General features: G+C 42.6%; 1 protein-coding gene across 1 annotated transcript in view; it reads right to left on the reverse strand.

Moving 5' to 3' along the window:
- DGAT1 (diacylglycerol O-acyltransferase 1) overlaps window positions 1-20,598 on the reverse strand; it is a 35,419-nt gene extending 14,821 nt beyond the window's left edge. The window contains exons 1-2 of the mRNA XM_072602704.1: window positions 20,278-20,598; window positions 3,327-3,414 (exon numbers count right to left, since the gene is read on the reverse strand). Of these exons, the coding sequence (XP_072458805.1) occupies window positions 3,327-3,414; window positions 20,278-20,528 (339 nt within the window). The 5' untranslated portion in view covers window positions 20,529-20,598. The remainder of the gene's footprint in view (window positions 1-3,326; window positions 3,415-20,277) is intronic.
- Between the last annotated feature and the right edge of the window lie 4,903 nt (window positions 20,599-25,501).

Genomic DNA, 25,501 nt, shown 5'->3' on the forward strand with positions numbered 1-25,501 from the left:
CCCACATGACAGCACTTTGGACTACTTGCCTTTGCTTATCACACTCCACTGAATTCCTCTTGTTTTTTCTCCATACTAAAAACCAAATTTTTGAGACTGGCAACTAAAACAAACTCTGTAATGCTCAAAAAAATGCTTAACAAATGCTTAATTTCTGTTAAATCACCTCAGTAGTATGACTGTTTTGAACAATCACAGAATGTCCTATGCCTCAAGACCATACATCTAAATACACCTTGTCTCTCTCTCTCTCTCCCTTCTCCCTCCCTCTCTTTTCTTTTCTCTCTCCCTATTCTCTGTTATTATTCTTATACAAATAACTCCCAAATCTATATATTAAGCCCTAATTTCTTTCAGCTTTAGTTCCTCATCAACTGTCTGCTAGCCATCTCCACCGGAGTATTTTGGAGGAATCTCAAATTTTAGGCTAAAAGGACTAGAAAAGTCCTTAGGAATCCTGAGGTGGGCAACCCTAAGGCCCTTTTACTTGCCATTACTGCAAGGAGTCCATGGACAGTCAAATATTTTATCAATGTACAGTACAACTTCCATCATTTGGAGGTATCTGAAATTTGACATTAAAATGGGATATTCAAAATTAAAAAGGTTCAGAGGCATTGATCAATCCAATGTGCTTATCTGACAGATGAACAAACAGTGATAGAAAAACAAAATTACTTGCCCAAGGTTATACAGGCCTGCACTTCACTATTTCACCACTGACTCTTTTCTGAGTCCTGAATTACATGCTTGGGGAATAGCCACTAGTCAGCGGTTAGGGTTGCTGCCCAGTATCTAGGTGAAGTTCAGCTACTACCTTGTCTTGGAGCGTTCAAGCATAAGGAAGCTTTCTTTCCCTGGTTCAAGCTCCTCTGGACTCTCCTATTAACTTACTCTAATTTTTAGTTGTCCTATAGGAACTAGGATAAATAGATCTACCCTGAGCCAAAGCACACCCACACTTTTCCTACCCCAGGTTCTCAGCTCTCCCTTTTTCCTCTACAAGCTTCAGATGACTAAGTGCTCAAAGCCCCACTGAGAGACATTTTCCAGAACTTCATCTTACACCTGTGCAAAATCAAGCATTATAGGCTCAAAAAAAGGAAGGGTCCTTTCGTCAGAAAAGGATCAGTGCCAGGTTATTTATTGTCAGCAATGTGCAATAAAGAAAATCAAGAGTCAAACGATGCCCAGGGTATTCCCCCTTCTGGAGTGTCACTGCACTTCCCCACACCAATTCTAGACAGTTAGGAGAGAATCCGGGGTCCTCCTTTCACATCTCTGTATGCATGATAAACTGGTAGACTTGTAACCTTTCATCATGGCCCAAGATGTATTGGGAGGAAACCACGGCTCCTCAAAAAGTGAACCACAATGGAGTGGAAGGACCATAGTCCCTTCTTTTGCCCCATGCCAGAGTAGGAAAAGTCAGCTCCCAATTTATCAGCAGAAAAAAAAAAATGACCCTCTCTAATTGAGAACTTGGATCTGGGAAGAAAAGGTGTTGACATTCAAGGCTGATAAATCTGTGGAAGAGTTAGCCTAACTGAGGGACCCTACAGTCAAGTCCAGCCTATGTCCTAGAGTACCTCATCCTGATTAATATGCCTCACCCATCCCTCCCATTCCAGGCCTGACCAAGGAATAGCCCAGACCTGGGGAGCAGCATGACCTCTAACCTGCAGAGCAGTAATTCATTAACTGGTTGCTCTGTCCCCATCTCTACACAGGACTGCAGGGAATGAGTCACCTATAATCAAACATTTAATAAAAGTTTGTTTTTTTTTTTTTAATGACAACTAAGACTAGGATAGCCCGATCCCAATTCTCAGGCTACAACCACTTTCCTGCCGACAGGTAAGCTTCCTGATTCTGGGTCCCCACTGCCCCTAAAGGGCAGGGAGGCAAAGGGTTGGCTGCCCTGTATACTAACTGCCTAAGCCATCAAAGCAATCCTACTGCTAAAGACTAAGGAGAATAGAAGATATAAGGGGAAGTGTGAAAGAGAAATACACAATTCAGGTGAGACAATCCTTAGAGGCTCAGCCACTTTATTCTAACCCAGCCTTGAAGGCTATTGCCTCTACTCAGTGCCACTCAGAGTTAGGCAAAAACAGTCCCCTCCCAGCCTACTAGGAGGTCTGCCAAGGGCCAGGCCAGAACTCCCAAACTCCTTTGGAAAAAAGAGGTAGAGATATAACTCTTGCCAGAATACTCAGAGAACCCTGGCATCCTCTTCCATTCCCTGAGCATTCACCATGGCTAACTATGAGGGTTTGAAAACATCATAGCTGGCTTTGGGTTAGCCAAGCTTGTACTATCTAGGGCAGGACAAGAATGGGGAAAAGTCCTTCCTAATCTATTTCAGGACAGATTCCCCTGAGACAAAGGGAAGGCTTGGACCAGCTTTACTTGGCTTTGTCATCAGGATGGCCAGGAGACAGCTCTGAGCTGGACCCCTGCCATGAGGGACAGTTTTTCTGGGGCGTAGCAAGCTATTTATAGGTATACATGTAGTCAGTAAGCTCTCTTATCCAGCTCCTCACAAAGCCACCCCCTCACCCACAGCTTCCCCTACACAAGCAGAAAGAGAGGTATCCCATCAAGCACTCAGCCCCATAAGAGAGACGGCTGCCTATCATGGGCAATTCCAATAAACAGATCTGTGGGTCGCCTGAGCTAGGGAAGCGTGGAACTGGATATTCAGAATAGCAGGCCCCAATAGAAGGGAAATAACACAGGCCAAGGTGAGAAAGGCTTCTCTGTGCCGAATCAGTCAAGAGCTCCTTCTAGCCTCAATATATCTCTCCCAACAAAGGTTTAGATTAACTTCTCTGATTGTTTTAGTGAATTTTAGCACTTCTATACATAACTTAGGTCACAACTGACAAATTCTCTTTTTGGTCTGTCTGTCCAATGTGCTATTTGTATTTTACTTACACTCCATTGGATGGGAACTCCTTGAGGATGGGTTCTATTTCTTTATTCCTCTTTCCCCCCCAAAGCTCTGAAAGTGGACAAAGCTCAGCATCACCATCTATATCTCACTTTCCTAATGATTGCATGACCCCAAGTCATGTGGTATAGGACCCAGATCTCTACCTGCTGACCACAAAGTCTGCCTGGATAGACACAAGAGCTCAGATAAGTTCCCCATCCTCCCTTACTCCACCATGTAGCTAGGGACAGAAGAACAAAGAAGCAAAGATGGCATGTATATAGGCTCATATGTGGACTAAGCAGCTGGAAGGAAGGGCAAGACACTGAAGACTTCAAGAATCAATTTGTTCAACCAATGCCACCATGTGCCTTGGCAGGTCACTTACCAGCATCACCACACACCAGTTCAGGATACCTCGGTAGTTGCTGAATCCACTAGCGGAGCTGAACAACGATTCCTGCAACCGGTGGCACCTGGAGATTTGGGGGACGGACAGGGGAATAGGAAACAGACATTCGAGTGAAAAGTCAGCAACATATGTAGTAAATGCAGGGAACTGAGACCTAAGTGAGATTCCTGTACCCTAGTCCAAAATGAGTTCTCCTCTCAAATTTGTGAAAGTATCACGGGATGGGAAAATGCGATCCACATGTAGAGATGAGTCTAAATGCAGACAGAAGCATACTATTTTCTTTTTTTCTTCATCATGGTTTTTCCCTTTTGTTCTGATTCTTCTTTTATAACATGACTAACGTGGAAATATATTTAATATGATTGCATACGTATAACCTATATCAGATTGCAAGCCATCTTGGGGAGGGGGAAACATTTAGAATTCAAAATCTTTTAAAAGTAAATGCTGAAAACTAAAAATAAAAAATGAATTAATTTTTAAAAAAGTATTATGGGAGAGGGTGGCAAGGTTTGAGGAGTCATTCAGACCACTCTCAGCATCTGAGCCTTCACTGTGAATAGGGGCTGCTGTCAGGCACTGGGCATAGTGGTAGAAGGTACATGCCTCTCATCTCAACACAACTCCTCAACTTGCACTTTAGTGAATTCAGGTTATAGAAAGGAAATAGAATGAAAACAAAATGATGTCCTAAGACCTATACAAATGAAGACAGAACTGACCACCTTCATTTTTTGAGGGATCCAAGAAGAAAGGAATAACTAGAGTCCAGGGTGGGTAATCAGAGTACAATGTAAAAGTCATCTTTTATGGGTTGCTTTAAATCCTGCAGGGACCCAAAACAGTTTGGTTTCTCACTTTAAGGGTAAGGGACGAACTGACAATTGACTCCAGGTCCCTATTTCCCCATAAGGAGAACCCCAAATGTTCTGAAAGCTCATTTGGTACTATAATTTTCCTAGGAGAGAGGAAGCCTGGTTTTTCACCTTTTCGTTTTCTGAACAGAAAAGAGAAAAGTTAATACTGGCCCTTGTGAAAACTCGCCATTTCTTCACAAATCTGTCTCCTGAATACATACATATAATAGCAACAAAAAGCTAACAGAAGCATACAGAGGAACTGTCATGATGGGATTGAGAGGGAATAGTTGCTTTTTTTCCAATTAATTTATTTTCTTTCCCTCCTATCTTCTCCCCATTGAAAAAAACAAACACCCCAACCCTCAAAACAAATAATCATAGTTAAGCAAAACAAAGTCCCACATTGTCCATCTTCCATGTCTAAAAATTATATATTTTATCCTATATCCTGAACCCATCACCTCTCTGTCAGGAGATGGGCTGCATGTTTTATCATCAATCCTCTGGAGTCATGGTTGGTCACTGATTTGCTTAAAGATCTAAAATCTTCCAAAGTCATTTGTCTTTACATCATTGTTATCATATAAACTGCTCTCTTCATTCTACTTATTACATTCTGTATCAGTTCGTACAAGTCTTTCCAGGTTTCTCTAAAACAAGTCCCTTCATCATTTCTTAAAGTAAAATGGTATTCTATTACATTCATATACCACAAGTGGTTCAACTCTTTCCCCCCACAAACATACACAAGTGATAGGCACTTCCTTAAGTTTCCAGTTCTTTGCTGTCACAAAAAGAGTTGCAAAATTTTGTACAGATGAGTCCTTTTCCTTTCTTTGATCTTAGGCCTAGTGGTCAAAGGGTATGTACAGTTTCTTAAATTTTTGTGCATAGCTCCAAATTACTTTCCCGAATAGCACGTCCAATTCACAGCTCATCCAACAGTGTATCAACATGCATATTTGCCCACAGGAGAGGAGAAAGACAATTCTTTATGTTGACAGGGATAAAGGATAAGCCTTTATCCACTCCTACTCCTACTACAGCTTAAGAAAGGAAGAGGCCTTTCCAATTTCTTGTTACAGTTATTTTGATACCTGTCCAAATGAGATTTCCTTATTTTTTAAATTTTTTATTGAGGTACTTTGGGTTTTTTACATCATCATTTTACTCAATACCCCTCTCACCTGACAGGGAGCTATACCATACAACAAAGATATTCTTTAAAGACAAAAGAAAAAGAAAAAGAAAAAAATCAGCACAACCAATCAATGCAGTGAAAAAGTTCAAAAACATACGCAACGTGCAACACCTGTGAACCTCCCAAATCTACAAAGAGAAGTGGTTTGGAAATGTCCTCTCATATTTCTTCATTTGAGTCTAATTTTGCTACATTCACTTTTGTTTTATTTTGAGAGTTGCTTGTTCCATTTCCATTGTTGCAGTCTCTGGATATATGGTTTTCTTGGGTCCACCGACACAATGCATCAGTTCATGTAGATGTTCACGTGTCTCTGTATTCACCACATTCATCATTTCATACCACATGGTAATATTCCATTACATGCATGTACAATCTGTTTAGTCATTCTCCAGTTGATGAGCATCTATTTTTTTTCCCAATTCTTTGCTGTCATAAAAAAAAGTGCTGTTACAAATATTTTGGTGTATATGGGGACTTCCTTCTTATCAATGGCCTCCTTGGGGTATAAATCTTGTAACAGAGTCTCTGGTTCTGAGTAAGGACATTTTAGTTTTATTTGTATAGTTCAGAATTTCTTTTCAAAATAGTTGTACCATTTCATAACTCTACCAACAATTAGTATGTCTATTGCCCCACAACCTCAGCCTCCAACATTATTGTCATTTTCTGTCATCTTTTTGATTTGCAGAGTGTGAAGTGAAATTGCAGGGCTGTTTTGATTTGCATTTCTCTTATTATTAGTGATTTGGAGCATTCTTTCATGTGGTTAGGAATACTTTGCAATTTAAGAATTGTTTGTTCATGTCCTTCACCAAATGTTATTTTATCAATAACCATTACCTTACCTAGTCATTCTAACTTTCTGCTCCAAAGGGTCATCTTGGTGCCTCTGATGTTAGGGTGAAGAGGAATCAGTAACCCCACTTTGAAGAGGGAGCAACAGAACATTAATAAAGTAGGTAGCTGTCAAGCCTCAAGCAGAAGGTCTTGCAAACTTGGCATCTGCCTTGTAGGGTGACATGGCTCCTGGCCACTCACAGTGGGGAAGATGCAGAGGCCTTGGCTACCACCCAAACCTTCCCTTAATATCTCACTGGAACATAGTGAATGAGAGGGATTGTAGTGAGGAAGACAAGTTGCCAGTATCTGCTACCTCAGGTCTTCAGCTAACATAAGAACATAAGACTTCAACACAAATGGGTCCAAGGGACCCGACATCAATAGCTAGGAAGTCATATCTCTTTCCTCCCAGGTTAGGGCACCTAACCTGCCTGGCAAATGTCCCTCATTGTTCTCCTCAATGAATATCCCTTACTGTTCTCATAACTGTCCCAGATGAACTTGAGAAAACCTGGGGATTCCTCTATACTACCTACCCCTCCATTTGCCGCTCTCCTTGGGAAGATGCTGTTTTCCTCAGCTTGAAAAAGCTCTACAAAGAATACTGATGTCTTCAGTAACAGATTCTTCCTTCATTTAGCCCCAAAGGGAACCTACATCTCTCAGAACAGGGAGCAAACCACTTATATAACAAGGGCTCCTCAAGAAAACCTAGGGGATTGGGGACCAGCCCAGACCCAGGTTGCACCACTGGGAAGCTAATTTCAAATGCTAGCTTGAAATCCCAGGCTCTCCTTAATTCACCAGCCAGGGCTAAAGCAGGCTCTTCAGGCTGTGTCTTCTTCCTCCAGATCAAAGTTCAGTGAGAAAATGCACTTACAAAATAGACTACCCATATCCACCCTGTGCCTGCTTTGGGTTCTAGACTCTCACTACTCAGCTTAAGCAGCACTGAGAATAGAAAGCAAAAGAAAAGATGAAGGAACATGAAACAGTACCTCCCACTGTTCCAACCTAAATCAGGCAAAAACTCTAAGGCTTCTCAGACAGAAACATAAAGTAATTCTTGAATATAAAAAAGGGAGAAGGAAAAGGGGGAAGGGAATAAGCATTTATATAGTACCTATTATGTGCTAGGTACTGTGCTAAGTGCTTTACAAATATGATCTCATTTGATATAGGACAGGATCTTCCAAGTGAGCAGAGCAGAAAAAAACTTCAGAACTCAGAAATTGGTTAGGAGGCTAGACTTTCACCTACTCCTCTATTCTAGCCATAAAACTTGTAGGTCTCTAAGTCTGACTTCCAGCTCAATAGAGGCAGTTGACTCAAAGGAAATAGGCATTCCAAGCCTTCACTGAGATGGGGAGGCCTAACAGACATTGGCCAGAAAGACCAAAGAGAAAGTTACCCTTTCCCCAAAGCAATGAAGAAACTCACATCTGAGGAACTGAGCTGAAATACTCCAAGGAGCCATTCACAAACCTTCAACTTTCCCAGGCCATGCTGCAGGGCCAGGGAGCTGGGATAGGGTAGAGGAGAGGAGGGATTATTCAAGTACTTATTAGCCAGAGGAAGGACAACAGACAAATGACCTTTGCTTGCCCCTGATAAGACCATCTTATGTCACACTGCATAGGCCCTAACTCTAACCACACCCTCTTTATTGGGCATTCACAGTGCCTAGCTCCATAGAAGTCCCCAGTCAAAGGAAGTAAGACCATGTCTTGTAACACTGAATCTTCTCCTCCATCACACACACACATTCACACAACCAGCTAGTCTCTTTCTCTTTCCCTTCCAATTAGATTACAGGTGGGAATGATCAAGAATTGTCAGAAACTTCATTATAGTATAAAACAAGACACTCACTTTTCAAACCCTAGCAATATGGCTTCTGGCCAACTATAGTGAAAAACTGCCCTTGAAAGTTAGTGACGCCAACTCCCACGGCTTTTTAAAAAGTCTCCATCTTTTCTATAATATTAGATACTAATGAACAATTCCTCCCTTCTGGAAATTTCTTATTCCACAGCATAGCATCCTCTTGGTTCTTCTTCCTCCCTTTTTGACTACTCTGCCTTCCCTTCCTACTTACTTCCGGTAACGAACAGGCAGCTAGGTGGCACAGTGAACAGCACACTGAGCCCAGGAGTCAGGAAGACCTGAGTTCAAATCTGTCCTCATACTTCCTAGCTGTGTGACCCTGGGCAAATCATTCCACCTCCGTTTGCTTTAGGGTTATTGTGAAGATCAAGTGAGTTCTAGTGAAGATCAAATATTTGTAAAGCACTTAAAAACCCTGCCTGGCCCTTAGCAGGCCCTATGTCAATGTTTATTCCCTTTTCCCTTTTCCCAAAGTTTAGTCTTCTCTTATCTTAACTGGTCTTTCCTCTCAACCACTCCTCCAGCTTCAGCTCTCCCTTTCTATAATCTATCCATACACCAATCTGAATTACTAGTAATCCTTAGACATCATGCACTTGCTGCTTCCGGGCATTTGCTCACTTATCACCTGCAATGCCCTCCCACCATGTCTTGGTCCATTAAAATTCTACCCAACCTTTAAGACTTTGTTCCTCCTTTATGGAGATACCCCAGCCAAAAGCTCCAAGGGACTTCAGAGGTCATCTAGCAGAGAGATATGAAATTCATGGATTGGATTGCTACCCTAACCAGATTTAAATGTAATCAAGAAATGTTTAGCAAAATAAATAAACATACACTAACACAGTGTTATCTCTTGGTTTTCTAAGTCAACATGCACCAGCATGGATCTATTTCTATTTGAGTTTGACAACAATAATCCAGTACACCTAAACTTGAACAGGAATCATCTCTCCAACCTTCCCTTGTCAAGTGGTCTTTGAGCCTCCATTCCAAGATTCTATCCAACTCAATACCACACATTTATTTATTAAGTACCTCCAGTCCTATGCTGGGACCTGGAGACACAAACACAAAAATAAAGTTGCTTCCCTCTAGAAGCTTACTCTCTATTGGAAGGAAACAACATGCACAAAGATAACTGCACACAAAAAATCTATACAAAATGTAAGGTAATTTTGAGAAGGAAAAACCACTAACACTTGGGGAAATCTGAACATTCCTCCTGTACAAAGTGGCACTTGAGCTATGTCCCAAAGGAAGTTAGGGATTCCAAGAAAGGAATCTGTAGGAGGCCACCTATGCACAGGCAAGGAGCAAGGAGTGGAATATTATATGTGGAGAAAAGCTAGCAGGTCATTCTGACTGAAAAAGGGAGTATATGAAGGGAAATAATATGAAATAAGACCAGAAAAGTGGGTGACCACTAGACTGTGGAGAGTGGAAAACCTTAAATGCCAAACCTTGTATTTTATTTCAGAGATGAGAGCCACTGAAGATATTCATATAAAAATATGATGTGGTCAGATCTGTATTTTAGGAATATCAATTTAACAACTCCATGAAAGATGGATTAAAGAAGGGAAAAACCAAAAGTAGGGAAGTCAACTCCAACACTATTAAGAGTTGGGGCATGTAATAAAGGCCTGAACCACGGTAGAGCCTATGTGAGAAAAGAGAAGGAGATTAATTCAAGACATGCTATGAGAAGTGGGAGAGAATGAAGGATGCCTCCCAAAGTTGTGAACTTGAATGATTGGAAGGATAGTAGTATCCTCAACAGAAATAGGAAGAGGGATGGAATTAGGAGAAAATAAAATTAGTTTCCCTTTGAACATGCTGAGTTTGAGGTGTTTACAGGACATCAAGGTGGAGGTGTCTAACTGGTAGCTGGTAACAAGGAATTGAAGCTAAAAAAAAGATTAAGGTTAAATACGTAGATATGGAAGTTGTCTGCACAGAGCAAAAAATTAAACTATGAAAGGCAAAGAGATCACAATGAAGAGACATTTAGCAAAAAGACTGAGAAAGAACTATGCAGTATGGAAACCAAGAGAGCAATGTCACAAAGCCAAGGTAGGAAAGACTACAAGGACTTAGGTAAAAAGAAGAGTATACCAGAATCAAAGCATTTTGGAGTTGGAAGGGACCTTAGCAGTCATCTGATCCAACCCATACCTAAAGAGGAATCTCCACTGCAACAAACCCAAGTAGTCATCCAGACTTGACTTGGAGGCATCCAATGAGGGAGCTCACTACATTCTAAGGCATCCCATTCCACTGTCAGGATAGTTCTATTTAGAAAGTTTTTCCTGATATTAAGCCTAAATTTGCCACTTTACAAATCTGAACCATTGCTCCTGGTTCTGCCTTCTCCACCATAGCTCTTCAACTAAAGATCACCACCCATACCCCATAACCTCCAAAGTCTTCTCCAGGTTAAACATCTCCAATTCTTTTAACTGATCCTCCTATAGGGCAAACTCAAAGCTCTTCACCATCCTGTCTACTCTGGACTCTCTCTAGTTTAGCAATATCTTTTCTAAAATGAACTGAACACTGTATTTCAGATGTGGCCTGACAGGCTTCTCTTATTGCATCCCAACGTCACACTAACGTTTCTGGCTGTCAATCACACTTAGTTTATTGATCTCGTGATCCACTAAACTCCCATAATCTTTTTCAGACAAACTGGTATAGAATTATGTTTTTGAGCCTAGGACTTTACATACGTTTCTAGTAGCGTATGTTTTGACTTGCTGAGATGTTTTTGGATCATGTCTCTGTTCTCTAAAGCGACAGTTACTCTTCCCTGCTTTGTATCATCTGCATAGCTCATAAACATAAAAGCATAGATGCAAACACAAATCCTTGAGGCATTCCACGGGAAACCTCCTGCCAAACTGATAAAACTATTAATGATATTACTTTTTGAATGTGGCAAGTTAACCAATTCAATCAAGCAAGCATTTATTAAGTATGTGCATTGTTTCTTCCATTAGAATATGTTCTTGAGAGCAAGGACTGTCTTATTTTTCTATTTTTACCCTAGGCTTAGCACAGTGTTTTGCACCTAATAGTAAGCATTTATTAAATACTTCCTTTCTTCCTTCATTCATTCAAGTACCTGCTATATGCAAAGTAAATGAGACAGCTCCTTTCTTCAAGGAGCTTACTTCCTATGAGAAGATACAAATTCACAGATAAGTAAATAAAATATGTAACAGAATGTCCCCCCAAAAATCTCAGTGCAGTTTTAAGCTATAACTTAAAAATTCACTAAGTCTTTGAGGATGTCCTGTGTACAAAATAAATACAATGTGATTTCAGGGTAGAGAGGGTACTAACAACTGAGGGACTAAGGTGGTACTTGAGGTGGACCTTAAAGGGTACCTAGGGGTTCCCAGGGGCAGAAATTAGAAAGAAAAGCACTCCAGGGAAAAGCTCAGAAGCAGTAGACATAATATCATGCATGTAGGAAAACAACAAAGAAGTCAGTTTGTCAGAAGCTAACAACAGTAATGGGGGATGATGTGTAATCAGACTGGAAAGGTAGGCTAGAGCCAAATCATTGAAGACATTTAAACATCGAGCAGAGGAATCTGTATTTGATCATAAACACCTCAGGGAACCACTAGAGCAGGGGTCCTAACCTTTTAGTGCTATTAACCTCTTTGGCAGTCTAATGAAGCCTATGGACTTCTTCTCAAACTATTATTTTTAAATGCATAAAATACAATTATATTGAAACATATTTATTAATAAAACAAAAACAAGTTTATGGACTCCACATTAAGAGTCCCTAGAACTACAGTTTCCTGAGTAGGAGAGTGATATGGTCATATATACCCTTTAAAACTATCCCTTCAGCAGTTATGAGGAAGACAGATTACAGAGGGGAAGGACTTAGATGGAAAAACCAATTAGGAGGGTGTTCCATCATGGCAAGAAGTGATGAGGACCTGGTTGAAGCATGAATGACAGAATTGTCAGATGGGAGAGATGTCATGGTAGCAGAACTCGCAATATGATTACATATAAGGGGAGGGAGCATGTCATCTCATCCACATCTCTCCAACTAGGTTAGTATGAGAAACTGGATCAAATGCTTTGCCAAAGTTAAAATCTAGGCAAACTATAACTATAGCATCCCACCAATCTACTAATTCAATGAATAACTGGCAAAAAAGGAAGTAAGTTTAGGCTGGCAGGATGTACTCTTTAGTGAGTGGTGACGGCTCTTTAGGATCTCTGCTTCCTGTTCTAGATGTTTCCCTACCATCTCTAATTTTGGCGAAATCCTAGAGCAGATTACAAAAGTTAAGAGCACTAGGTTCTTACTGTAGACTCTATTTGAAAATCAGAACATTGCATTTCTCAGGTCTCTAGTACATACCTATCATGTTTATGTTCTTTCAAGTATCACCAGTGGCTCAATAAGACAGCAGTTCAATAATCCAGGCTGCCACGTAGTTTATCTAGGCCAGGTGCCTTTAATCCTTTGAGTACAGGTGGGGCTTTCTTATGCTCCCCTTTCTTATCTTGGGTATCAGCTCCCAGTTATCCATTTTTGCTCTCGGCAAAGAGTGAACGAAGGTCACTCTCCTGGCCAGATAAAACAGAAGCAATCTTTGTTTGAGCTGCTCTGCCTTCCCTGGGTCATCACTAATCTTCCTCCTTTTCAGCATAAGCAAGCACTTCTTTCTCCCCTAGCACATCTCCAAAAGAACCTCAATAAAGCCTCTTGTATAGCCTTGGCTTTCCTTGGCAGCTTCTTTAGCCTTCCTGCCATTTCTCTTAGTACTGTACCACCCTTCTGTGTTCATCTTGATTTCTGCCCTTACTTCCATTTTCTTTCCCTTTTTTTGTATTTAAATTTATTTAAGTTTTCAACATTCATTTCCACAAAATTTTGGGTTCCAAATTTTCTCCCCATTTCTCCCCTCCCTCCACCCCAAAACGCCAAGCATTCTAATTGCCCCTATTACCAATCTGCCCTCCCTTCTAACATCCCTCCCTTCTCTTATCCCCATCTTCTCTTTTGTCCTGTAGGGCAAGATAACTTTCTATATCCCATTACCTGTATTTCTCATTTCCTAGTTGTATACAAGAACAATACTCAACAGTTGTTCCTAAAACTTTGAGTTCCAACTTCTCTTCCTCCTTCCCTCCCCACCCATCTCCTTTGGAAGGCAAGCAATTCGATATAGGCCATATCTGTGTAGTTTTGCAAATGATTTCCACAATAGTCATTTTGTGTAAAACTAACTATATTCCCCTCCATCCTATCCTGCCCCCCATTTCTTCTGCTCTCTCTTTTGACCCCATCCCTCCCCAAGAGTGTTGACTTCTAACTGCTCCCTCCTTCCATTGCCCTCCCTTCCATCGTCCCCCCCACCCTGCTTATCCCCTTATCCCCCACTTTCCTGTATTGTAGGATAGGTTTTCATACCAAAATGAGTGTGCATTTTATTCCTTCCTTTAGTCGAATGTGATGAGAGTAAGCTTCATGTTTTTTCTCTCACCTCCCCTCTTTTTCCCTCCACTGAAAAGTCTTTTACTTGCCTCTTTCATGAGAGATAATTTGCCCCATTCCATTTCCCCCTTTCTCCTCCCAATATATTTCTCTCTCAGCCCTTAATTTCATTTTTTTAAGATATGATCCCATCCTATTCAATTCACCCTGTGCTCTGTGTGTGCTTGGTGTGTGTGTGTGTGTGTGTGTGTGTGTGTGTGTGTGTGTGTGTGTGTGTGTGTGTGTGTGTGTGTGTGCAATCCCACCAACTACCCAGATACTGAAAAAAGTTTCAAGAGTTACAAATATTGTATTTCCATGTAGGAACGTAAACAGTTCAACTTTAGTAAGTCCCTTATGATTTCTCTTTCCTGTTTACCTTTTCATGCTTCTCTTGATTGTTGTGTTTGAAAGTCAAATTTTCTTTTCAGCTCTGGTCTTTTCATCAAAAATGCTTGAAAGTCCTCTATTTCATTGAAAGACCATTTTTTCCCCTGAAGTATTATACTCAGTGACTTCTGGAATATCACTTTCCATGCCCTTTGATCCCTTAACATAGAAGCTGCTAGATCTTGTGTTAATCCTAGTTAGGGGTGTAAGCTCAGTTTCATGAGGACAGTCTCGGGCAGGTAAAAGTGAGGACCTCTAAATCTTAGAGTTCTCATGAGGCCCCCCAGGGAACAGCTGGGGATTGAGGAGAGAAACACAGGCTATCTTGTGTATTTCCACCTCTTCTCAGTTGGAAACTTGCTGGGGAGAACATCCCACTCTTGAGATTGGCCTGTGGTCTGAGCACACCTGTTGTTGATTAGCTAGGGGCTGAGAGCAAGCATGGTATTCACGTGCAAACTATGTGGCTGGGAGAGCTTAAGTGGGGACAGAAAAGCCTGAAGGCCTTCCTTTGCACTGAGGGGCCCTTAGAGGGCAGAGGGTCCCTCCCCTCTCCTGCTCCCATCCTCTTGCTGTATGATCCTTGCCCCTTGGGAGGAGGAGGATTCCTCTCTCCTGAGGAAGAACTCACCCTGCATATGGATACGTAACTAAGACCCTGAATAAAGCCTAACCCCTGTTCAACTCTGGAAAGTCTCTTCTCTCAACACGTTATCCGGCTGATCTCCGAAGACCTGGACGACAGGTAAGAAAGGCTCGGGTAGCCCTTCGGCCTCTAGGCCGAACAAATCCTGATTGTATTTTCACAATACTTGAATGGTTTCTTTCTAGCTGCTTGCAATATTTTCTCCTTGACCTGGGAACTCTGGAATTTGGCCACAATGTTCCTAGGAGTTTCTCTTTTTGGATCTCTTTCAGGAGGGGATCGGTGGATTCTTTCAATATTTATTTTGTCCCCTGGTTCTAGAATATCAGGGCAGTTTTCCTTGATAATTTCATGAAAGATGATGTCTAGGCTCTTTTTTTGATCTTGGCTTTCAGGTAGTCCCATAATTTTTAAATTGTCTCTCCTGGATCTATTTTCCAGGTCAGTTGTTTTTCCAATGAGATATTTCACATTATCTTCCATTTTTTCATTCTTTTGGTTTTGTTTTGTGATTTCTTGGTTTCTCATAAAGTCATTAGCCTCCATCTGTTCCATTCTAATTTTTAAAGAACTATTTTCTTCAGTGAGGTTTTGAACCTCCTTTTCCATTTGGCTAATTCTGCTTTTTAAAGCATTCTTCTCCTCATTGGCTTTTTGGACCTCTTTTGCCAACTGAGTTAGCCTATTTTTAAAGGTGTTATTTTCTTCAGCATTTTTTTGGGTCTCCTTTAGCAAGGTGTTGACCTGCTTTTCATGCATCTCTCTCTCATTTCTCTTCCCAGTTTTTCCTCTACCTCTCTTACTTGATTTTCAAAATCCTTTTTGAGCTCTTCCATGGCCTGAGCCCATTCAATATTTATTTTAGATGTTTGGGATACAGAAGCCTTGCTTTTTATATCTTTCCCTGACAGTAAGCATTGTTCTTCCTCATCCGAAAGAAAGGGAAGAGATATCTGTTCACCAAGAAAGTAACCTTCTATGGTCTTATTTTTTTCCCCTTTTTTGGGCATTTTCCCAACCAGTTACTTCACTTTTGGATTCTTGTCAAGAGTAGGGTATAGTCTGGGGATCTGTAAAATCTCAGTTCCTCCAAGGTGGCACAATCAAGTGTGTACACTGGTCTGGGAGTAGGCAGAGACTTTTGTGCCCAGAATCTTAGCAGTTACCTCTCCACAGTCACCCGGCCTCCAATTCTGCCAAGCCAGCACTGGAGGGGCTGAGATTCAGTTAAGCTTTGGCGCCTGTGGGTTGAGGGATCTGCAAACGGCTGCTACTGGGACTGGGGATTCCATGGCTGGAGATTCCGCCCCCGAGGGCTGTTCATGAGCCAAGAGCGTGTGGCCAAGGCTGGGCTGGGCTCCATGTCTGGTGCAACAGATATTTCCCGTGGGTCTTTCAGGTCACCCTGGGCTGGAAATCTCCTCCACTCTGTTGTTCTCCACTTCTGCTGCTCCAAAATTTATTGAGAGTCCCTCTCTACAGGTATTTTATAGGCTGTGTGGGGAGAGCCTGCGTATATGTGTCTTTCTACTCCGCCATCTTGGCTCTACCCTTACTTCCATTTTCTAACCCTAGATTTAAACTTCAAATCACCTGGTGAATTTCCTGTGCATTCACATCAATCTCATCACACAAATCCCATTTTTTCCTCCATCAAAATTGCTTCTTTTTATGTTTTGGGAATTTTATTGCTGAGATCCTTCCTGGGCTGTGTTACCAATTACAAAGTAGAATTCATTTGAATTTCTCAGCTGGCTTTCCCTGCAGGATCCTCCATGAGATCCTTACCTGTCTTTCCTCCAAACCCCATAAAATCTGTTTTCTAAAACCTAGAGCTCAGGTCAGACTGTGCAGAACTTTGTACTCTTTTAGGGAGACTAGTCACTTCCTCCCAAGATTTACACTGTTTTCACCTTGCAAACATCTCTAATAGGCTAGGGAGCACCAAAGCAGAAGAGAACTTCATACTGTCGGTTCTCCCACATTTTAAAGGATGAAATTATCATTAAGTCAGGTCACAAAATTGGTAGAGAATCCCAGCAAAACTCCAGATAACTGAAGTACCCAATCACTATTAAATTATTGTGCTTCTGTCAGGCTTGTGATATATTTCTTGAATTCCTCAACTATTTCCTCTTTCTATCTAGATGTTCTATAGAATAAAAGCTTTGAAAAGGTCTCTGGATCTAACAGGTAAGAAATAGCTGCCTTTGGAAAGAGCAGTTTCAGGCCACCGTTGGAGTCAGAAACCAAAATGAGGCTTTAAGGACTTAGAATTGAGTAAGAGGCGAGAAAATGGAGACAGCAATTCTAAATGAACCTCTCTAGAACTTTGACTCTGAAAGGGAAGACAGATATAATAGCTATCTTCCACTGTCCTTAAATAAAATGCCTTTGCTAAGGAGCAACTAACTCCCCTTCCTAACCTCTCCATGAAGAAAACAACAATGAAAAGAGCTGACAAGTTAACCCTATATTTGGCCAGATTTCCCTCTTCATTGAAAAAGAGCCTGCTCCCACAGCAGCTTTGTAATTGATCAAGAGGGAAACAAGTTAGAAGAGATAAAGTATCAGATTTCCCTTTCACTTAAAAGCCCAAATTGCCCTAAACAAGAAATATCTATTCTCCTCATACCCTCCCTATGCCCCCTCCTCTGCCTTGAGAGAGCCACACATTAGCTTTCCCAGCCACTGGACTGGAGCCTTACTAGTTACATTCCCCCAAAGAGTTACCTTCCCTTTAGCTTAGTCAGTTAAAATGGGGGGGAAAAGTAAAGGAAGAACAGTGATTTGATTACCCAAATCATTAGTATCCTAGTTCTGTTCCTTGCTAGCTTCAGAAACACCAGGCCCTGTAACCTCTCAGAGGCCCTCAATCCATGTCCTCAAATACCAAATCCTTCCTCTGCCTATACCTTCACCTCCAGAACCAAAAAATATCAGCTCTAGACTAGATGACTGAACAGTCCCTTCCAGCCCCATCTGAGCAAGAATCCTAAGCAACAATATCCCTAAGGAGTCTACCACCCAGATAAAACAACTTCATACTTTCCAAGGAAACTAATTTCCTACTCTATTGTTGGACAGCTCCAATTCTTAGGAAGGTCTCCCACATAACAAGCTAATATCTGTCCTGCCCACCTCCAAATCCCTAATGTTATTAGCTCTGCCCTCTGGAGTCAAGCAGATTCAATCCAATCCTCTTCCACCCCCCCCCCCCAACCCCCAAGATGAACCTTCTGATATTTGAAAAGAGTGATCATGTCCCTCTAATCCCAGTTGATAACTTAGTGCTTTCATGGGGAATAAGGAAGCTGAGGTGGGGGAATAAATGATGTGATTCAGAAGGTGAATAGCAATCCCTTCTAGATTCCTGAACCACAGCCTCACCTTGCAACAGGGGTAGAAGGAACCTAGCTTACACCCCAAACCGGAACTGTCTGCCCTGCCCAAGCTGAGCAGGAAGTATTGGGAAAACAGTGAAGAAACTGCTCTCCACAGGTCATGGGGCCAAGTGAAGGGTAGAAGGTAAGGTAGGGGTGATGATGAGAAAAGGCAGGGAGAGGTCAGTGATAAGGGAAAAACTGTTATAGGGAAAGGAGGAAAGCAGTAATAGGGTAGGCAATGACTGGGGAAAAATAGGGAAGAGAAGGTTACAGAGATAACGAAAACACATTTAGACACCACTTAACTGCTTACAAAGTAGTTCACATGTATCATCTCATTTAATCCTCAAAATAACCGTGTGAAATAAGCTGACAGCACAAGTACCATCACCCTCATTTTACAGACAGGGGAACTGAGATCTAGAGCTGTTAAAATACTTTTCCTGAAGTGACACAACTAGTTAGTGACAGAGCTGGGGCTCAAACCCAGATCTTTAGACTCTTAGTCCAGTGCTCTTTCCACGATGCTGCTGTTGGCAGGGATAGTAAAGAGGCAGGCAAAAAGACTGAAAAGACAAATGGTGACAGGGAAGGACAGCAACAGGACATAGGTGAAGATGTGGGAAGGACGGTGATACACAGAATCCCCAATCTGGCAGGATCTTTCCCATACCAATTCATCCATTCCTTTGCCTCTAAGCAAGATGGCAACTGCCCCCAATATAGTGAAATAGGATGAGGGAAAAAGGGAGTCTCCTCTTTCTCCAATTTCTCAGCTTATGTTGGATGTACATTCCAGGGTTTCCTACCCACGTAGCATGCACTCAATAATGCTATCTCTCCCTTAATCATTTTAATTAGAAGTGACTTTTCTCTACTTTAATCTCACTTAGTACTGTGTTCATACTCATATGAGATTTTGTTTCATATTACATTTTCAGTCACCCTGAAGCAGCAAAGCTGACTATAAAGACTATGCACATAGTAGGTTCTTAAAAGTTTGCTGGCTTGACAGTATAAAAAATTCTTCCTCACAGAATGGGAAATAGGAGTTCTGATGGAAAGTGATGCTTGCTTGAATTAGACCTTGACAGGCAGATGTAGGAGAGCTCCTTTTCCATAAGATACATAAAAGGGTAAAGGACCCAAAAGCTGTCCTGGAGCCTGGATCAAGTCTCCTTTATGTCTGCTACTCTGTACAGACAACTCTGGGACCAAGGGCTTTTTGGCTTAGTCCTAAGGTTGAGGCTGAGGAGATGGGGGACCCAGAGGTGGCTCAGGAGGACAAGCCCTTGGGTAGAAGAGGTTAGCTCTCTTCCTTTAGCCTCTCCTGTCCAATCTATCCCCCATGTGCCGGCTGATTTATCTTTATGGTTTCTATGGTTCTGATTATATTATTCTCTGGTTCAAAAATCTTCTGTCTCCTACAAAATAAAAGCCAAATTCCTTAGCACTTAAAGTGCCCAGTCCATAGAAAGCCCTTAGTGTTTGCTGACTGACAGCCTGGCATTCAAGGCCTCCAAGATCTGGTTGCAGCCTAGCGTCCGGACCTCTCTGGCTGTGCCCTCCTCCGCATGCACCCTGTTTCCCACCTTCACCCCTTCCCCACGTTTTTGCTCGTGCCTCCCTCGGCCCATCAGAATTCTGGCCGTCCTTCAAGGTCTGGCTTGAATGTCCCTCTGAACTCTCACCTACAAGCGACTCCCCGGTCCTCTGAACCCTCTCAGGACTCTTTCCTGCAGAGAACACTTTCCCACTTTCCTTCCCCTCTTTTTCTAGTTTTGCGCTTCCGTTGGGCTAGCTCTTTAATTAGCGGAGTTCCTTTTCTGTCCCTTTTCCTCGGCACTCCCTCTCGGGTCAGCCCACCAATGCCTCGGGGACCGGGCTGCAGCCCGGCTTCGTTGGGTCAGGAGGCGTCCCAGTGGGCTTTGGGTTTTAAACAAGTGGGTGAAAGAGAAAGGCTCCCCTCCCTCACACACCCGCGGGGGGGAACGATCGGACCGAAGAGTCTGGGGGAGGGGAAAGAGCCAGGAAGCCGGGCAGTCTCAGCGGGGAAGCCAAGCGAGGGTCGGGACCCAAGGAAGACCGGGAGGGCAGGGGGCTGGGGAAGCGGCCGCGGCCGGAGAATCTGGGGCTGGGGTGGCAGTGGGAGGAGTCACGGGGAAGGGTCACCTAGGGGTCACAGGGGTCCATTACCTCAAGTCCGGGGGGCTCACGCCCTCTCCGCCTCCTTCCCTCGAGGGGGTCCGGGTGAAAGCCGGGGCTGCGGTCGGGGTCGAGGCGTCCCCCGCGCCGCCTGCGTCCTCTCCCGCTCCCGCTCCCGCCGCCGCCCGAGGCTCCTCTTCGCTCTGGCTCCCCGCGGTCCCGCCACCACCCCCGCCCCCGCTCGCTGCCCGGGAGCCCGTTCTCCGGCGCCGAGAGCCGCCCGCGCCGCCTCGGTCCCCCATCTCCTCGGCCTCAACCTCAACCACCGCCACAGAGCGCCCGGCCGCCCCGCGGCTCCGGCCCGCACGGCCCGGCCCGCGGCCCCGGCCCGGCCCCGGCCCCGCCTTCGGCCCCGCCTGCCCTCCCCTTCAGCCAACCGCCGCGAACCGACAACCGCTGCCCCCTGCCGGCCGCCGTAGGCCACGCGACAAGCCGCCCCAGTCTCAGAAGCTCCAGCTGGGTGGGGAGGGGAGGGAAGCGGCGTACTGATGAAAGCGCAGGCGCACGCCGCTCCCGAGGATTTGTAGGTCCCGCGAAGGTGGGGCGAGGCACGTGGGAGTGTGAAGCTCAGGGGAAGTGGCGACCATAGGCCCGCTGGATTTTATAGTCAAGGGCGAGGCGGGGCGGGGCGGGGAAGCGGGGAGGAGGGGCGGGGCGGGGCAGCGGGGAGGAGGGGGGAGCATCTTCTCCTCCAGACACGCGATGGACGGAAAGGCCAAGACGCGGGCGTGGCCCGAACAGGTAACGGTGCCGAGACGCACCCTGGGAGTTGTAGTCTGGAGGTGACTCAAGCACGTAGGTCACAACTGTCTCTGCGTTCCCAGGTCCCAGGGCTGCCCCACTTATGCTTCTGTTAACCAGAATATTGGGGAACAGAACAGCTGCAAAGACGAAGCAATAAATTAATGAAGTCATTCTCTCCTGCTGTCTGTCCTCTCTGCCACAATAAGCTTTGTTACATAATTGCCCGTGCCACTGCTACAGTTAGTTATCCAAGGAAGGAGTTGGATACATGATCTGTAAAGTCCCTTTCCACCCCCTCCTTTTTTTTAACTGTTTCTACTCTGTTAGAAAACCTTCTAGAATTCCCTTGGGCTAAAAGAGAAAACATTAACCTCTTAGCCTGACGTTGAAGACCTTCTACAATCTGGCTCCAGCCTGCCTTTCCAGGTGGAGTTCTTAGTACTTCTCATGAATTGTACATTCCAGACAAGCCGAACAACTTTCTGGTCTTGAACTCCCTTGGTACGTTTCCTAGCTCATTAGTCATGCCTAGAATGATCTTTGTTACTCAAGGCCTGCTGAAATTCTTCTCCTAGGAGTTCCAGGAAGAGGGAATGAGTGATTATTACTAAACCCAGCTCCCTCAAACACCTTAAAATAGTGATAAAAAGAAAAATAAAACAGAATAAGGAGAAAGAGCAGAAGAACAAGAAAAATGAAGGGAAAAAACTTCAAGAAAATCAACAGAGCAATGAAATGAGAAAACCAGAAAACAAAGAAACAAACCTCAGACCCCAATACAGTTCTCTGTGGGGTAAAAGAAAAGGAGAGTCTTAATTTAAACTCTCTAATTTTACAGATGAAGATACTAGGTCCAGGGATATTAAGAGGTGACTCCTGATCTAGTGCTTGTTCTACTGTACCTTGTTACCTCTTCTCCAAAAGGAAAATACATGACTGTAATAGCAACTGTACCTCTAGAAAAGGTAATGGACATATCACAAGACCTTCCAGAGCATTTATATCTATATATCTTTTATTATAATTCATACAGAAAGCTCTGCCATCTATAAAATTAGTTACCTGATGGAAAAAGTCCATAAGAACATGAGAAAATTTCGGAGGAGCAGGGTGACTGGATCAGAATAAAAAAAAAATACACAAGTAGAAAAATAATAGAGCTAAGTTGTTTGTAAAAATGTAACATTGAGAGGTTTCAATTTTTTCCAAGCCAAAGCAACAGAGCTAAAAGATTGAGATCAGTAAGATAATCTGAGAATTATTGGTATCCTAGAAAAAAAGAATATGAATACCATATTCTAGGTACATAAAATACTATATTCTAGAAAATTGTCTAGAAGGATTGGAAACAGCAGAGTGAAAATTTATAGAATCATAATACCAACAAAGAAAATTTCTAAAGTTGACTCCTTAGGAAATATAGTCATCAAGTTTCGGAGTTACAACGTCAAGGAGAATTTTGCAAGTGCATTTCACATAACATTGTTCAAGACTACTCAATAATGACAAAAATTGAAAAAAAGACAGCAGAATGTGATATGCTGGAAATCAAAAGGAATAGCCCTTCATTCCAAAATTGCTTTTCCTGAAAAACTGAGACTATTCCATTAAGAAAAAAGCTGGTTCTTCCTTCAATGAGACCAGAAAGTTCAGTGCTTTCCTGTTGTGAAATCCAGAAGTAGTGAGGATCTTTGGCATGCAAATTGAAGAAGCTGCAGAAATAATATATTCTAGATGTGAATACATGTCATGAATAAAGGATGAATCAGTTTAAAGAAGTTTTAAGGAAATAAGTTTAGTGTTGCTGCCTTTAAGTCCTAGGTTTTTAAGGGTTATTGAAGTTGAAGGGAAGAATTCCTTGAAAAGAAAACAGATGGAATTAAAGGATCTGCTGCTGTCCAAATTTGATCAAGTACTCTCTATCAGTTAAAAAAAAAAAAAACCGAGCACAGCTCTTACATGTGTATACTTGTGTATAAATATGTACATACGTACATTATAAAACATATAAAAATATAAATTTAAAAGAATGAGATAATAGTGTATTCAGCATGGCATAGGGGAAAGGGAGCTAGCCTCCCAGGAAGACTTGGACCAAATGCTACCTCTGACATGTACTAGTTATGAGTAAGTCACTTAACCTCTCATTGTGCTGGGCAATTCTTAAGATTGTATATTACAGAGGTGATGCTGATCTGTTCTAATGAGAGCAATGTGATTGAATGTGCTTCATTATTTTTTAAAAATTTCAACATCACTTTGTGATATAGCAATTTAAAGGTCTGATTCTAAGTTCAATATACTTCATTATTTGGCTGTAATGTCTATCATAGCTAAAAATGAAATCTCCCAAAGATTTGTGCATCCTAATGGAAAAAGTGTATCACTAGCCTGTTTACTAAACCATGATACTCATTTTTCAAACACAACCATCAATTATACAAAGATTTTTGTTCCAAGTCAGCTAGGAAATTTCCATTTCTACCATATACAAATCAGAAAATGTTGTATTTTTATGGTTTTAATAAATGGGTTCAAAACCCACTGAAACTCTCTGGAAGGTTTCAAAATAGGTTGGAAAATTATGCTTCCAAGTTTTTAAAGTGTGCAGCTCCCAAAGAGGGGTATCTTTGAAAAGAAGGTCAACCGTTGTGCAGAGAGGTTCAGGAAGAGAACCATTAAGAAGACAACATTAGATTTGTCAATTAAGAAACCAGTGGGGTTGTGGGGGAGACAGAGAGAGACAGGCAGAGACAGAGAGACAAAGAGAAGAGCTAGGGGAGAGAAAGAAGAGAGTGAGAGGCAGACAGAGAAGAGAGGGAGAGGCAGACAAGAGAGGGAGAGGCAGACAGACAGAAGAGAGGGAGAAGGCAGAGTCAGAAAGAGAGAAAGATGTTTCATTCAGTAAAAGGTTTAGAAGAAAATTAGATAAGAAGTATTTGAGGCTTGAAATATTCTATATGCAACTTTTTCAAGGAATTTATCTGAAAAAAAGAGGAGAGATAAAAAATGATAGCCAGCAGATATGATCATATCTTAAAGTACAACGTAAATGTTTTAGCTATCACTGTTAATATCTAGTGAGAGTTGGGTTTGGTTTTGTTTTTTAATGGAGGAGACTTGGGTGTGTTTGTAAGCAGCAGAGAAGGAGCCAGAAGACAGAGAGAAATTAGAGAAAGATGATGATGGGGGAAATCTCCTGGGGCAGACAGGAGGCCTTGCCTCAAGGATGCATGTAGAAGGGCTGACCTTTGCCAATGTTATGTCCACTTCATCATCGGAGACTGGTAGAAAGGAGGAGATAGTTTGGAATGATGCCAGAAGAATGAGGGGAAAAGAAGGTATTCTCTGTGAATAGTCTCAATTTCTTCAGTTAAATATCAGTCACATTCCTTGGCTGAGAGGCTAGTAGAGAGAAAGTACCAAAAAGCAAGGAATGAAAGCCAAACTCTAGGCACCCAGGATTCATCTTTGAAAATGGGAGTTGGGATAAGGCTCCTCAGAGTTTACATGGACTTCACCTATACATATGTATACGGGTGTGTATATGTATATATGTATGTACATACACACATATACATATATATGCATATGTATATGTATGCATGTGTGTATGTTTGTATGCATTCCACTAATTAGTGTTTAGTAGAACCTGTGATTTCATCTGTATCAGGAACTCTCAGGTGAGGAAATTCCCTCTACCAATGCAGCCTGATACCTTCTCTTCAACTTGTGGGCAGCTAGGTGGTACAGTAGATACCCTGTCAAGCCCAGAGTCAGAAAGACTCATTTTCCTGATTTCAAATCTGGCCTTAGACAATTATTGTATGACCCTGGGCAAGTCACTTAACCCTGTTTTCTTCAGTTTCCTCATCTGTAAAATGAGGTGGAGAAAGATATGGCAAACCACTCCAGTATTTTTGCCAAGAAAAGCCCAAATGGGATTGCAAAAAGTTGGACATGACTGAAAAATGATGGAACACCAACACCTGCAGCTTATAGTCTAGTTTTAGAGAATTGTCTCCAGTCCTGAGAAGTTAGGCGATCTACTCGGGGTCATACAGGGCAGTTTGCACCCTGGTCTTTCTGGCCTTAAGGTCACCTCTGTATCCACTATACCACACTGCCTCTCATCAGTTTAGTAACCCTTTCAAAAAAAGGAAATAAGATTATCCTGGTATGACCTGTTCTTGATGACCCCTCTGGTTCTTTGTGCTTACCTTTCCTCTCCTGACTCTGCTTCTGACCCTCCAGACTTTGCCAGGATGCTTTAGCTGCTGTCTCACCCTGGAACATCGCTCTACCACAGCAGGCCTCGTTTCTCCCCCCTCCCTTTTTTGTATTGTCTTCAGATAGACATTCAGATATTAAGTAGAGGGAATCTCAAGCAAGGCAATTTGGCTATCTTAGTGTGGGTGAGGAAGAGATGGGCAATCAGCCTGGAAAGATAAACTGGGACCAGATGGTGAAA

Source organism: Notamacropus eugenii, chromosome 4 (genome assembly GCF_028372415.1).
Source record: "Notamacropus eugenii isolate mMacEug1 chromosome 4, mMacEug1.pri_v2, whole genome shotgun sequence".
NCBI lineage: Eukaryota > Metazoa > Chordata > Mammalia > Diprotodontia > Macropodidae > Notamacropus > Notamacropus eugenii.